This window comes from Gouania willdenowi, chromosome 6 (assembly GCF_900634775.1).
Source record: "Gouania willdenowi chromosome 6, fGouWil2.1, whole genome shotgun sequence".
Lineage (NCBI taxonomy): Eukaryota > Metazoa > Chordata > Actinopteri > Blenniiformes > Gobiesocidae > Gouania > Gouania willdenowi.
In genome coordinates, this window is record NC_041049.1 from 6,496,234 (window position 1) to 6,512,716 (window position 16,483).

Genomic DNA, 16,483 nt, shown 5'->3' on the forward strand with positions numbered 1-16,483 from the left:
AGAACAAGCTGATAATACATTCAGTCGGCAATGAACGGGATCCATTTAGCAGCCTCAGCGCTCGTTTTTTCTATATCGTAAAGATGAAAATTGTGTCTGTAGAGGTAATTTACGTTCCCTTGATTAGAGATCAATGTGATAATGTTATTTCCTTCTACTTAAACGTACTCACACATTTAAGTTCTTGACAAACGATTAAAGCTCCACTTAATAGGATTTCCAAAGGGATGTGAAAGGCTAGAGATTTGATGAGTGGATTCAATTTGTGAAAATATCAAATCCCAATATTAGATGTGAAGGGACTATATTTACATTTTATCCATTAAGGCCAATTTGAATAAATCAAAAGTAATGTTAAATCTCAAAAAGATTATACTTGATGAAAACAAGCTACTTGTCTGCGATGGTAAGAAAGGGAAAGATATAGAATAGAAGGAGTAAATATTCCTACACATTTAATTATGGACTTGACTTTGAACATAAATATGTAATCTGGACCTTAATCGAGTTTTTAAGTATATGAATCTGTCACTTTGTTTACAAAATGCGACTCAATCAGGACTGAACTTTCATTGACGGCGACTCAAGGGCTGAACGCGATTAGAAATAAACGCTTGAACTTTGGTTGAAGTGCCTTGCAGATGCAGAATACAGGCAGATAATAATAATGATGATAATAATAATAATCCCCTTTAAAACAGGGACGAAGCTTTTGCTGCGTTGTAATCAAACAGCAGGAAACGACTTTCCATTCAACTTTGTGTTGTTAACTGGATACTTTTCTCTAATGAGTTCAGGTCATTTTGCGCCTCTTATTTTCTAAATCATGTTGTGATTATTAGGATTCGCCGCTTGTCAGAAACAGATTGAGTTTCTGACTGAGATGCTTGTGGAGTTTTAACCCTTCTTATGGAGGAAATAAAGAACTTATATGTTATGGGCTTGTTTATTCAGATACATTTTTTTCAGGAATTTTTTTCTCCTGACATGTTTCGACTGTCAACTATAGGTCTTCCTTGATTACTTTGATGTATCTCTATGAGTTCTCTCACAAGGAAAGCATCAAAGCATCTTCTGATCTTTCATGTGACTTACTCTCCCACACCTGGGACTCTCTTCTCCAGAGAACATTGATTGAGAACATTGGAGAGAACTCTCAGCTTGGCCACGTCCAGAACGAACTCATAAGAACATGCGAAAGCCATCAGAAGATGCTTTGATACTTTTCTTAATGGGAGAACGTGTAGGGATACATCAAAGCAATCACCTCTGAGGAAGACTGGTAGTTGGCAGGAGATCAAATTTCCTGAATAAACAAAACCTTAACATATAAGTTATTTATTTTCTCTATAAGAAGGGTTAAAACTCCACAAGCACCTCAGTCAGAAACTCAATCTATTCCTGACAAGCGTATCCTAATAATCACAACAGGATTTAAAAAACTAGAATATTTGCTTTTCCTGAAGAAAATGCAAGTGAGGGTGCAGGTGCTCGCACGCATCGCACTGCATTAGCTTAGCACGAGCATTTGCTAGTATTAGCCTAACATTAGCATTAGCCTAGCATTAGACTAGCATTAGCCTAGCATTGGCAATTGCTAGCAATATAATTATCCTAGCATGAACATTAGCCTAGCATTAGCAATAGCCTAGCAAATGCATTAGCCTAGAAAATGCATTAGCCTAGCATTAGCAATAGCCTCGCAATGGCATTGGTCTAGCATTAGCACTAACCTAGCATTAGTACTATCCTAGCATTAGCACTAACCTAGCATTAGTACTATCCTAGCATTACCTTAATATTAGCAATACGTTTGAAAAAGGTTGGGAAAAAGTAGAATTGGGTTGAAAAAGTTGAAAAACGTGGAAAAAGCTGGAAATGAGTTGAAATGAGTTGTAGATGAAAGTGAACAGACAGCTGAACATTTTAAAGGTGGAATGGTTGAAAATCAGTTGAAGAATGGCTAAACAGCTGAAGTTCTAACTTGAAAGTTAAAATGTTGAAAAAGTGGAGGTAAAATAAATGGGAAAATGAAAAGTTTAAGGATAATAATAGTGCATCCTCACTATCTAGGGGCGCAAAATGACCTGAACTCAAGACAGAGAAATCCATAAAATTTCCTGGAAAAAAAAGCTTGTCTGACTAAACGAAACCTTAACATTTATTTCAAAAACAAAGATAAACTTGCTGGAATTAAATGAAAGACTTGTTTGGTCCAGGAGTGAAATGCCTGCGCGCGTAGCTCGACATCATCAGCTTCCCAGTTCTGGAGACCTCACTGGTTTTACTGGGTTCCCACTGAGTGACTAATGAAAGGCAGACTGTGGCTCTGGGGCCCACCAGGCAAAGGAAGGCATGGCGTGGAGGAACTGTGGCTATAGCGCCGAAGACGCTCGTCTTTTCTGGGTCTCAGCGGGAGCTCGCAAAGATCAAACGTGTCGACAGCGCGACCGCCCGCCGGGCGTTTCCGCGTTAGGCAGACCTGAGGAGGAGACGCCTGAAAGCCAGACGTGCTTACCTGCACAGCAGCGTGCAACCAATTGTGTTTGCACACAGATTCGTGTAGATTTGTGTGCTCCCCCATCGCGTCTTTGTGTTAACGATATCAAACTCCCGCCTGGAGCAGAAGCAGCTTTCCCATCTCTCTGATATCTGTGACCCTCGTCACTCCTTTTCTTTCTGTCCTCGTGGCCTTTGGTCTTGCTCCTTTTGATCCCTCTATTAGATTCATCCCCTCTGATGGTGAATCTTCTGATTTTCGCTTGTGTCTCTGTCGTTGCTATTTTTCCTCATTTTCCATCTTGTGTTGCCCTTCCGTCTTTTCCCTTCAGTTTTCTTTAGATCAAAGTTTATTTTCTTCTTCTCTATTCCTTTGTGGCTACAGCATATTGTCACATTTTCATTTTTTCTCTACAATGTTAATGATTGTAGTGTTATTCATAGTTTTATCCTTTTTATATATATATATATATATATATATATGTATATTTATACCAACAAACAATAGTTCCCCATTGGTTTGGCTTCAGGACTAATCAGCAACCAAACACCAACCAAATGAAGTAAAATGCACACTTTATCCAAGATATTGCAAAAAGGCCAATTTGAGCCTAAAATAATACAGTAGATCACAGTATGACCACATTTGAATAGTGAAATAATAACATAAACGCCTGTGGTTTTTAGTGGTGGACGCGTTCCCTTTATTATTAATTAGCAACAATTACCTAATTTTAGCCAATTTTTTTAAAGATTAAGCTAATCTCTGCGCATACCCTGCTGTGGCCCCGTAAAGCAGTGGTTCTCAAGTTTTTCAGGCCGCAACCCCCAAAATAAAGGTGCCAGAGACCTGGGACCCCCGCTGTACCTGAAGGTGGTTGAACACAGACATGAACATTGAAGAACAGTCATGTGGAGACAGGGTCATCTATAAGGGGGAATAAAGGGGAGATATTTTTGGGGTCCATCCATAAAGAATTCTTAAAGATGTAAATCCTTGTTTTAATCACAAATGTAAAAAAAATGGTCTAAAAGTGACCAAAAATGGTGGAAATGGTGGTGGAATGGAATTTTAAAACTATGAAAATTTGCTAATTAGAGTGGCAACAAGTGGTAAAATGAGTCCAAATTGTCAATATTGCTTAAAAGTGGTGGAAATTGGGAGGGTGGTTGGGGTAATATAATTTAAAAAGTAGTAGCGACTACTTTGAACTAATAATGGGTGTGACAAATGGTGAATGAGGTTAAATTGGCAAAAAATGATCATGAAATATGGTGAAAAGAGGTGAAAAGTGACAATAATGGGTCAACATATGCAACATTAGGCATCTGGCGATCCCTTGCCAGTGTCTCGTGACCCAAAATGGGGTTCTGACCCCAAGGTTGAGAACCCCTGCTGTACAGAATAAACAGGCACAGATGATGAGGTAAAAAAAAAATACTTGTTTTGTTCATATTTTGTTCATCTTCAGAGCAATTTCAGTACACACATACTTGGACTTGATTTGATGAAGAATAATGACCAAATTATCATTACTTCTCATTATTGATCTTTCTTTGAACGGCCTCATATTGATTCATAAAAACCTTTGAATCAATCATTCTACTGTGTGCAATGTAGGCTGTGGACTCAATTCTCAATGTAAACATCATTATTTTTAATAACGCACCGTTAGTTACTTTCTACTATTTACAGCTCTAGTTCTCAAACCATCTATTCCATATTTAAGTATGATTGATACTGAAAAATCAAATAGGATGGAATTAAATAAACAAATCTGATCAAATCGAGCCTTTATGAAACAATCGATTACCCAGCTCTACTTCTTAGACCACTATTTACTGCCCCCTTCAGGCTGATGGGCACATGTAACATGAGTGTGTAAATGGGACAGGTGTGGGAGAAGAAAGAAAGAGTGAAGTGAGAATGATAAGGAAGAGAGGGAGAGTCGGGATAAAAGTGTGTGTGATAGAATCGGAAGATCAAAGCCTTCTGCCTCAGCGTGACTGAGCCCAGGGGCATCGTGGGTAAGACGGGGCCACATACGCACACACACACACACTGACACAGACACACTCACTGGCGGCTGGTATTTGACTCAGAGTGTGATTGATACAGGGCTAGATTTGGAGAATCACTGTCATTCGTCTCTGAGCAGATCAAACAGCCACATAATCTCCCATAAAGGAAAGAGAGATGGAGGGAATAAAAAAGGATGCGGGGTGGGGGGGGGGGGGGGGGGGGGGTGTTGGTGGTCGAGGTGACAAATCCTTCTCATCTGTGAAGTGTTCTCTTATTTTCCATAAAAGAAGAGCTGTCACCTTAAAAACACATCCATCAGCCAGCTCTATTAAAGTGCTTCTGTTACAGATCAGACAGTTACCAATCTAGATCTAGAAACACAACAAAGAGCACTATTCTTAGACTTTCTACTCACGTGCTGTGTTTACATTTAGATACATGTGTGTCACCATCACATCTGGAGCTCACATGATATGTCTGGATCATGTGGGAATCAAACTGTCAACAATGACATTTATCACCTATATATATATATATATATATATAAATATATATATATTCATTCTTCTTATTCCTGTTGGGATAGATAGATAGATACCATAGATACCATAGATATGATAGTTACCATAGATACCATAGATAGATAGATACCATAGATAGATAGATAGTTACCATAGATACCATAGATAGATAGATAGATACCATAGATAGATAGATAGATAGATAGATAGATACCATAACCATAGATAGATAGTTACCATAGATACCATAGATAGATAGATAGATACCATAGATAGATAGATAGATAGATAGATAGATAGATACCATAACCATAGATAGATAGTTACCATAGATACCATAGATAGATAGATAGATACCATAGATACCATAGATAGATAGTTACCATAGATAGATAGATAGTTACCATAGATACCATAGATAGATAGTTACCATAGATAGATAGATAGTTACCATAGATACCATAGATACCATAGATAGATAGATAGATACCATAACCATAGATAGATAGTTACCATAGATACCATAACCATAGATAGATAGTTACCATAGATACCATAGATAGATTGATACCATAGATAGATAGATAGATAGATAGATAGATAGATAGATAGATAGATAGATAGATAGATAGATTGATACCATAGATAGATAGATAGATAGATAGATAGATAGATAGATAGGCTGTATTTGAAATGGCATACTCCATATAATGCACTGAGATTTTCTATGTTTTTTTTATGTTTGCAGTTGCTCACAGTTTCCCTGGTGGTTAAATTGCATGATTGCAGTCATTTTCAATCGGTCGGTTTCCTACATATTATATATTTTATGTATCGTATAAGTGAAAACTAGGGCCCAATAATGTTGAAATTACTCCTTTTCCTGCATAAAATCTGTGCTTTGTTTTTGGCTCCTAAACTAAAATGACTTTGACACCCCTGCTCTAATTAATTAGATTATTTTGTTTTAAATCAAGTCCCACCACTAATATGTATATTTGTGTCACTTTAAGGGCTCTGTATGAATTCATACAGTTAGTTTTCTCTGTTTTTAAAAATATTTATAGTTTAGTTAATCCAAGTTTGGGTCCTCTACTGCCCCCTTCTGGACTGAAGTGTTATTGACTAGATGCAGGTCTCAAATATGAAAGGTATCACATATTTCACAAGTGTTCATTATGTTTCAGCGTGTGTGTGTGTGTGTGTGTGTGTGTGTGTGTGTGTGTGTGTGTGTGTGTGTGTGTGTGTGTGTGTGTGTGTGTGTGTGTGTGTGTGTGTGTGTGTGTGTGTGTGTGTGTGTGTACAGGGATAGTGTATTTGTGTGATTGCGTGCTCTCAGAATGCTCATTCACCAACAGATTCCCAGTGTATCCACCTATCAGAGGTGAAAGTACAAGTACTCATGTTACTGTAATTGAGTTGCTTTTATGGGTACTTGTACTTTGTTGAGCATATTTCTAAATCAGTCATTTTATTTGTACTTAAGTACGTTTTAATAGAAGTAAAGTAACTTGTTACATTTCTACACCCAACCCTTACTGAGTAAATCATGAATTTTTGTTTTAAAATAATCAACGGACATTGTGAAACTACCAAAAAAATGAAATGACCAGACAACAATCATCGTAGCCGACCAATCAGATTAAACGTTGGAGGTTGTTTTACCACTTTCTTGGGTTCATGTTGGAGTTTCTACCCATTATGTTGTTCCCCACATGGCACTGTTTTAGAGTTCATACATTCAGCTGTACTTTTGAATTGAATTAATTGGTGTTATTTTATCTAAAAAATAATTGGACAATTTCACAAACCTTTTATTTTGGAAAATAAATGAAGTCCCATGATTTGGTCTCTTCCTTTTTAAGTTTATACATGAAATGTCATGTATGCAAGGGAACCATGGCAAGATTTATTACCAAAAATAAACGTGGGGGGTCATTTTTACTTTAATTACTATTTCATTGAGCTACTTTTTACTTGTACTTGAGTAATTCTACTTAAGTAGGATATATCAGTACTCTTTAGTCCTCTGCTACCTACTGTATCTACTGATCAACAATATCCAAAAATCTGATGCAAAAGCCAAATATTGAATTGTTTTGTTTTTTTTGGGTGGTTTATTTTTTTTGTTGGTGGTCTTGAAGGAAAAAAAAAAAAAAAACTGCATCTCCTTTTTTTGTTTTTCATCGTGCAGCAAAGTGAACTTTAATAGTTCCTGTGTTTTGTTTTCTCTCTCTTCAGATGCACCACCCGATTCAGATGAAACCGGCAGACAGTGAGAAATCTAATGGTGAGTGATCCTTCCACACACACACACACACACACACACACACACACACATGCATGGATGGATGGATAGGCTTTTTGAATTTGCTTGGTAATAGCTATCTCACCCATGAGCTCCCTTGCAGCGTTTGGACCGACTCGGGAGACAAAGGTGTTTGCTGAATGAGAAGGATGGTGATACGTGCGTTTATGTTTCTGTGTGTGTGTATGTGTTTGGGGGGGGGTTTGCTGATTCATATGAATATATTTTCCTACGTGTGATGAATTATTGAGGTGCTTCACAAGGAGGTCAGTGAAAGTTGAACGACTCTGGCCTGACAGTGAACCATCCTCTCTCCCCCCATGGCGTCTCGCTCATGCAAACATGCTGTATGAACTCCCCCCACGCACACGCCCACATCCCAATGTATCCGCTTTACACACACACACACACACGTCCTCAGATTACCCTCATCGGGGATTCAGTTTGGAATTGATTTCCCATACTGGAGCGTCTTCTTCCATTCAATCTCATTCCAAACAGCGAGCTGTTGAACATCATTTTATTTACAAGAGGAATTTTTCCTTTTTCATTCCATAGCTCTTTATTATTCAAGCGCTTGGAATAAAAAAATAAAAAAATAAAAAAAACATGTGAAAAGACAACAACTGCGCTGCGTTATGGATTCCTTACAACATCTCTGAGTCTGTTTATCGTTGTAGGAGAGCTATTTGCTCGTCACCGCTGTGCTTCTCTGTTCTCCGCTAGTCAAGGGGTGATGCGAAAATAACAACAAACTAGCCTTAAAAACCTTCCACGAAAAGCAGAAAGTGAGAGAACAGAACAGAAGGAACGCACGTCTCCTCTGTCCGGAGAGGATTTCGACATGGCGCGATAACGGCGACTCTTTATGACCTCGAAAGTCAAATATTTAAAACCAAAATATGATGCAACACTTTATCTAGGGTGACCATGTTTTGATTTCCAAAAAAGAGAACAACCTCAAAATACTCAAACAGTACTTGACATTTTATTGAATCTACCTTGTAATGGCAAAATACACTGTAACAGATAAATAACTTCTGATTGTCCATTAGGCTTAAAAAGCATAAAAATGTGTTCACAAACCTAAAGATTAGCTTTTTCATCCCTTAACCCTTAAATTCCTACATTCTAAGTTTCTCCCAGTGGTTTCTTCATTTTCAAACCTCTCTCTGAACCTCCATGATTTTATCATCCAGGAGTGTCTTACTGCTAAAAATGTTGTCATTAAATGAATCAGTATTTGGTCTCTTTCAATTCATCTTAAACTTTAGTTTTTCTCTTCTCTCTGCCTCGTGTGTGACGATTTTATCAAAAAAACATCTTTATAAATTCCGTCACGTGTGCATAAAGTTACTGTAAGAAGCAACATCTTAGCTTTCAGAAAATGCTGGAATTTCTCAGATAAAGCAAATATTAGCGGACTTATGGTGTCACGTTCTGAGTTTACCTCCGTTCTGAGATAACCCTAACCTAATCCAATAAACAAAGAAACACGTGTCCGTAGGGTTAGGGTTACATGCACATATATGCTCATAAACAATCTCAGTATGAGGTAAACTCAGTCCGTGACATCGATCTTCTAAAATGAAATTTTCCCGAGATGCGTTCAGGGTCCCTGGGAAACCCAGGACATTGTCATGAGTTTTTAAAATCCACCTGCACAGTCTGGACAAGACATGGAAAGAAGACATGGTCACCATACCGGATGTATAGTTACCATACTGGGACTTCAACGCATTAATTGTGATTAATTAATAACAGAAAAATAACGTACTAAAAAAAAAAAATAGCGCAAGATAATCGCTTTTTTTTTTTTTTTTTGCACTCCAAACAGCGTGGAACGTTCCTGGTATACCTATAATACTGATGCCTAGACCACAACACCAGAAACAGGAGAACCCAGAGGAGAAGTCATTGCTGTGCTTTGTTGGCGTTACATTTAGATTATAACAACACCGGATGGAAAACAAAAGCCTATTCTTTTTAAATTTCATGAAAAATAACTTAATATTTGCAAAAACATATTTTAGACCAGTATTAAAACTCTTTATTGATAAAATGCAAAGAAAAACACTTTTCTATTTTCACCCCTCACACCCCCCTTTTGTGACTTCTTTAATATACAATTTATCTTCAATTCATTTTACGTTCTTGCCTAAAAGTCTGTCACATGCACATGTAAACAAGTCAATGTCAGTGCTTCAAAGAGTAAAACACATTGATGAGGAATCATCACCAAATACTGTTGTTATTTTCTGTAATATATACAGTATAAAATGTTTTGAAACTCTGTTGTGCATAATAATTTGGAATAGTACATTTTTAGTTGTTTATTTTTGTAAAAAAATTCTGTTATTGGGAGTTTTGTTCAATAAAAAATAAAAATAAATAAATACATGTGGTCATTTTGTTCAGAATAGCGACATGAAAAGAAAAATTTGTTTTTTTTGGGTTTTTTTCTGAGATACAGTATTAGTGCTGGGACTTTTGTGAATAATAATGTACAAAAAAAAAAAGTACTAAGTGCTATTTTTTATTCTAATACACAAAAACACATTAGTTTTAGAAAGTTTACAAATAATCCGGAAACGCATGAATATATCTTATTTAAATTTAGGTTTGTGTTTTGTGAACAATGCAATCATAATATCATTTATTCATATTGCACATTATGTTAGCACTCGGTGATGAAAATAAAAAAAAACACATATTTGTTGTTTAAGCTCATTTTTTTGTTTTCATTGATTCAAAATCCAGTCTCTAATTGACGTGTCAAACTCATGGCCTGGGGGCCAAATCCGGCCCGTTGGCACATCCAAATCAACCCGCAGAAGAAAGTAAAAACGACAGCGATAATATAAATCGTTGTGTAACTGAAATTCACCAATAATTGCAGGGATTCACAGTTTTCCTAGTGGTTAAACAGTCAGTTTTAATGTTATTCAGTTGAGGAAAAACTCAAATTTGTGACACAATCCTTCCCTAATTAATGAGATAAATAGATGTAATCAAGTCTCAGCACTACTTTAGACACACATTTCTGTTTCCTGCTGCAGCACTCAGTCACATTTACGATTCAAGGCAGGTCTGCTGGTGAAACTCGAGGTTTGCTCGTGTCTGACGCTGAAACGATCACGAGCTGTCGCCGTCCGCCTTTGAGAGAGAACAGTAAAATAACCACGTCCTCCAAAAGCCAACGGAGACATTCGTATGAAATCCATCACTCGCTCCACTGAAATATGGCAGCGTGTGACTTAAAAAGAGATAACAGTCAGTATAGGAAAAGTGGAACTTAATAAAGAAGCCGCTATTCGCAGACGGAATGGTGAAATATAGCGTGGGCCGTATCCATCCACTTAATGGTAATGACCTTTAATAGACCCAGTGCTGGATCCACTGTAACAGTGACGTATGGACGCTCACACGGTTATTACTTCCCTCAGCGCATGAGACGGTGGAGGAATAGACAAGGCTGCAGTGACTTTATTGATGCTCCATCACCAGAAGAAAGGGCTTCATTCCTGGGGCTGCTACTGCCACATTACGAGTGCAGCTTCCTGCGTGAAAATCAATGATAATTCACAGGCAGGCTTGTGTACGTGAAAGACGTACGTTTACTAGTAAAAGGAATGAAAGGCGATTTAGAAGCTGCATAAAAAGCACTTTAAATGCACGTTTGTGGAGGTCGACATGTATCGTCATGATTACTCATTGCAGTGCTTCGCAATCCATCTGCTTTAATGAAGTTAAAGCATCCCATCGTTCCCATGGTAACAAAGACCTCCCCACCAACATTTACAAAATCCCATTTCTCGTTTTTTCTTTTTTTTTTTCCTCTAAAAAATTGAAAAATAATAATTTCGAAAAAAAAATAATAGAGAAAGAAGAGAAAAGAAGAAGACAAAAAGAGAAAAATAAATCTAATTTCTCCTTTTCTGGTAAATTGAAACAAAAATCCATCATAATAAGAGAATAACTTCATAGGAATAACATTGTTATTATTACTATCGTTTCCTGTGTTTATGCAATATAAAGAATAATTAGTTGACTTTACTTTAAAAAAAATAAATAAATTGGTGTAAACTTGTTGCCTATAAGAAACTAATTAATGTTGACTTAGATCAATTAGTTTTGTTTAACTAATATTTGTTTGGAGAATTAAAGACTATCAATAAATTATTGTCAAAAATCAAAAAAATTATCACTACGAGGTTAAACGCTGGCTTTATTATTATTATTATTATTATTATTATTATTATTATTATTATTATTATTATTATTATTATTATTATTAATTTATTTATTTTTACAATTTATTTGCATCTTTTCATTTTTGTGCTTGAATAAAGATTTACAATATAAATTAACTTTATTTATGAAGCACACACCCATATCTTGACACATAACCGAGTACAGCACAGTTGAAATAAGAATATTGATTATGAAAAAACAATGACTTTTTAAATGTTTTTGGGATTGTTTCTTTACATTTCTCATTTTTTGCTCATGAGTGTTGTTTATTTGGTGCAACGTTCGCATTGCTAATGCTTTGGGTTTTTAGATAATGGTCATTTATTTTAAAAGATTAGCACAAAGTGGTGATCGATTTCTCCCAAAGAGCAAAGCTGAGTTCAGATCATAGCGTTTTCCTCTACGCGTCTCGTCCAAAGACTAGAAAGAGTCAATTGTAACCATATCTCGTCTCTTTCATTTCTATCAACTCTGAGTAAATTAATTACATTGCTGTTAGATTTGTGCTAATCTTTCTCTGGAGTTGTGTGCACAGACGCACACATTAAACGCACACAGTGTGTACAAAGAGTTTGAGCTTTTTCAAGCAACACTTATCGTAGCAGCAGATCCCAATGGTTCGTTTGAGTTAGTTTGTTTTTTTTTTTTAAACCCCACAAACAATTCAAACAGCAAAATAAACAAGTGTGCTATTGATTTCCCAGAGTGCAACAGACCGCTTATCTCTTTGGCCTCACTGTGAGAGCTGACAGCTTCCTCATTAAAAATGAATTGGATTAGCATTTCATCCAACGTGGCGGGAACGTACAAACACACGCACCAGAGTCACTCTCACGGGTTAGAACCAGCGTTCTACGGCCCGTGTTTTATTTTCAGAAAGTAGGATGAGGAGAGGTGAAATGAGAAAGAGGGAAAAGGGGGAGGAGCTATAGACTAAGTTGCGTTGGAGTGATAATGAGGCATTGATCAGGGTGTCACAGATGGCGTGATGGAATACACGAATGCTGTCAGAACTTCTGTTGTGTTCTTCCTGTTGATTTTATTTGTTCTTTTTTGTTTTGTTTGATTTAGAAGTTGTTTTTGTGTTTATTTGCTGTAATTTTGTGATTTAGCAGTAATTTTTGGTGTGATTTATGAGTCTTTTGTGTATTTATAGTGTAATTTTGTGATGTAGGAGTCTTTTTTGTGTATTTTTGTTGTGATTCTGTGATTTACGAGTCAAGTTTGTATTTTTTTGTTGTAATTTTGTGATTTAAGAGTCTTTTTTGTGTGTATTTTCAGTGTAATTTTTGGGATTTAGGACTAGTTTTTGTGTTTTTTGGTGTAAAATGTAGCTTTTGTACCTTATTATGATTCTGCAATGCAACAAACTATGGTAAAATTCTTACGTTATTGCTTAGTTATTAATAATTGTGTGTGTGGCATTTTATTTTGGAAAAATAATGATAATTCAAAAACACATTTTTAATCAGTGTTTTTTTTTTTTTTTTAATGTAAGACATTTCTGGCGTCCCTACATGGGGTCACGACCCCAAGGTAGAAAACCACTGGTGTGGGATCAGTACATTAATAACGGTTCACCTTTGTTCATCCTCTCTCCTCTTGTTGTTGTTCCCCAGCGGTGGAGGACAGGAAGTTGTTCATCGGGATGGTTTCAAAGAAGTGCAACGAGAACGACATCCGGGTCATGTTCTCCGCATTCGGACAGATCGAGGAGTGCCGGATCCTCCGAGGGCCCGACGGGCTCAGCAGAGGTTGGTGCCCTCATCAGTTAATGCTCCTCATGTGATATCTAACGGCCTCAAGCAGCTTCAGTTCATTGCCTCGACTTCCACTTCCAACAGTTTGACAAAGATCACATGGTCCTAAACACTTAAAAGCACTGCTAGCTATTGATCTTCAATGAACTTTTTCTCAAAGGTAAATAACAAATAATTATTGTTATTCCTCTCCTGCGTAATTGGAGGTTCGATTGTAAGTTTTCCACTATTTTTCTCTCCAACATCTGTTTATCCCTGAGCTGTCAACACTAAAACAACGGGTTGTTTACGCTAAACTGATGATTATTGTATTCAGGCGGAGAACAAAAACTTCTGAGGTCATAAACTCCAGAACACAATATTCTGTAGAAAAATGGGTAATTGGAAAAATAATGATGTGACGTCTATGTGACGTGCATGCGATGACAAAAAAAACCCAAAACATATCCCCATTCACTCGGAATGCTTCCCGTCGTTTGGTGATGTAACAGCAGACAGTAAATGTTCACGTCGAAAATCATGTTAAAAGAATAAATGGAACTGAAGCGTAAAGCGCTAAAGGCTGCTGGGAGTGAGACAGGTGAGTCTTTTTCCTTCTCCGTTCCCCCTCGTCAGAGTGCTTCTGAACCCCAGGATGAAAGTGGAGCGGTTCAGTGAAGTCAGATCAATCATCGCTCCTCCCTTTGATGCTGCATCTCCAGCAGAAATAGAAAGATTGCTCCACGCAGGTTAAAAATAAGTTTCAATTTCAGCGAGAGATTGGCAAAGAAATATTGTCCCGTGTGAGAGCGGTCAGTTGGAAGTTTGCATAAATCACTGGGAACCACGCAGGCTGCTCATGTTTTAAAGCTGTCTGCACCTTCAGTTCATTTCTTTTAAATGAGAGCAAAACATTACATGCATCGGGACAAGCGTGAATATAAAACTCTCATTCACAGTATGATGTATTAGCACCATTGTGCATACTAATGATTAATATACTTCCCAGTCATTAGATTTAATTTAACATTAAGATAGCGTCTACTACGATAAAGGGACCTATCTATGGACTATAAATATAAAATGTGATTTGTGAAACACATTTTGTGAAAGTGAAATCATCTTGACGTCTAACTTAACCGGTAACCAAAAACCGGTTTACATTAGATTTTTAAAAAATGACACGTAGGGATGTTTGACGTTAAATTTACGATTCCTGAAATTAACCAACACCAACCTAATTTTACGTCACATTATTTAAAGGTAGGGTAGAGGATTTTCGAAAGCTAGCATCATTTTGAATGTAGCTTTCCGGTTGGCTCCGCCTTCATCCTCCTCCCCCCTCCCCTCTGTGCTCCGTCCTTCACTCACGTGCACGAGCAGGGCTGCTGCTGCGCATCTAAGCTCATCATTTGTATTGTGTAGGAACTTTGTCGTCTCATGTCTCATTCAGCAGTAAGTGAACACTAAACTTTCTCATTATATGTTAAAAACTCTGTTTAAAGTCCGTTTCCAGTGACGCACTTTGAGTGTGGGCTCGTGCACACGAGGTGTTGAGAACGAGCAGGGAGAAAGGGTTCACTTTTTTCCATTGGTCGAAGTTATTACAGATTTACAGCTGCTACAGATGACAGATTTCCTTCATTCCTTTTTCAGAGCACATAAGATCTTAATTCCTATCAGGACATTAAGAAAATTTCAACTAAAAACTTAAAAAGTCTATCTGGAGAAAATCGCCTACCCTAGCTTTAAGAGTACATATTGAAAAAACGAATTAAGGCTATTTCTAATGTGATGTCCATGGATGGGTTCAAGAAATAATCATCTCTGCAAAATAAGAATAACTTATTCAACTTAAGTAATGGGAAAAAGGGCAAAATTAGTTTTTACTATGTTGTCTCAAAAGAAAAATGGCACACATCGGGTTTTTAATATACAACCGATAATATTAGATTTCACACCTAATATCGTCCGATAACATCGCCCATCTCTAATGACATTGTAACTAGCATGAAGTATCCAAACCACCACATCAAGTTCGTTCATGTCTGATTGCGCTCTCGACCGGAACAAAAAAACAGAAAAATAGAACTGACGGACAGTTAGCATAGCAGGCTATTAGCAGCTCGGTTGTCGTAAACAATGTCCATAAAAAGCTGTAAATGGACTGATGTGCAGACATTGAGACATTTGTAGAATACAGTTAACCTTTGAACATCACAGAAGATGCGACCAGAACCAAACCCCGCCCTAAACATGATCCGATTGGCTGAGTCGTACCTTCTTTAGCTAATAGCGTATCTCATAATGAAAGGAGTAAATTAGCATTGTACAAAGCCAATCTGAAGTATGTTCACAACTGGGCATGTGACTTATAGCCCAGAGCAAATTATTTGAGGATTTTCTTGGAAAATAGTAAATTTCTTACAATCTATACTACTACTGTGTGACTTATTCTCTGGAAAATACAGTAATTACACAGTAAAAACACAATAGCTGTATGTTAGAGGTTTATGAACGACCTCACAACTCAAAATGGACTTCCCAACTGTAATAACGTTACCTAGATTATCCAATATGTTGTTTATTGGACCTTTTATTACCCTGCTTTGACCTGTTTTTCATTTTTCATTGATTATTTCCCCTAAAGAGTCGTTTAAGAAGTCAATGCAAATGAACTGGAGCAAGGCCAAGGCCGTTTTAGCCACTGTGAATACATGCTTTTTCGCTCTATATATCTCTCCTTCTCTTTTTTATTTCTCTTTGTTTCTCCTCTCCTCTTCTTTCTCTCTCTCTCTCTCTCTCAACCTCACCCCCTGATTGCTCTCCCCCCGCCTCCTCAGACCTCCTAACCTCCATTCATATCCCTCACCTTTCCTGTCGTTCCGGTTAAACCTCACTGTAAGCCGTACCCACACTTGCCAACCTTGAGACCTCAAAATTCCACAGTACCCGTGCAAATGGTAAATGGTGGTAGTAGTAGAATAAATAAAATAAATAACATAAAATTAAACAAAAAAGGCATACATTGCATAAATTATCCATCAAAATAAATAAAAATAAAAATAATCAACAAAAGGAAAATTAAACATAGCCTATACAACAACGACTATAACCATAACAAAAACTTCCTACACAT

General features: G+C 37.1%; 1 protein-coding gene across 29 annotated transcripts in view; it reads left to right on the top strand.

The window, feature by feature from the left end:
- celf2 (cugbp, Elav-like family member 2) overlaps positions 1-16,483 on the top strand; it is a 286,166-nt gene that overhangs the window by 215,727 nt on the left and 53,956 nt on the right. For all 29 annotated transcript variants that reach the window (XM_028451254.1, XM_028451255.1, XM_028451260.1 and 26 more), the window contains 2 exons: positions 7,285-7,333; positions 13,225-13,359. In XM_028451254.1, coding sequence (XP_028307055.1) covers positions 7,285-7,333; positions 13,225-13,359 — 184 coding nt within the window. The remainder of the gene's footprint in view (positions 1-7,284; positions 7,334-13,224; positions 13,360-16,483) is intronic.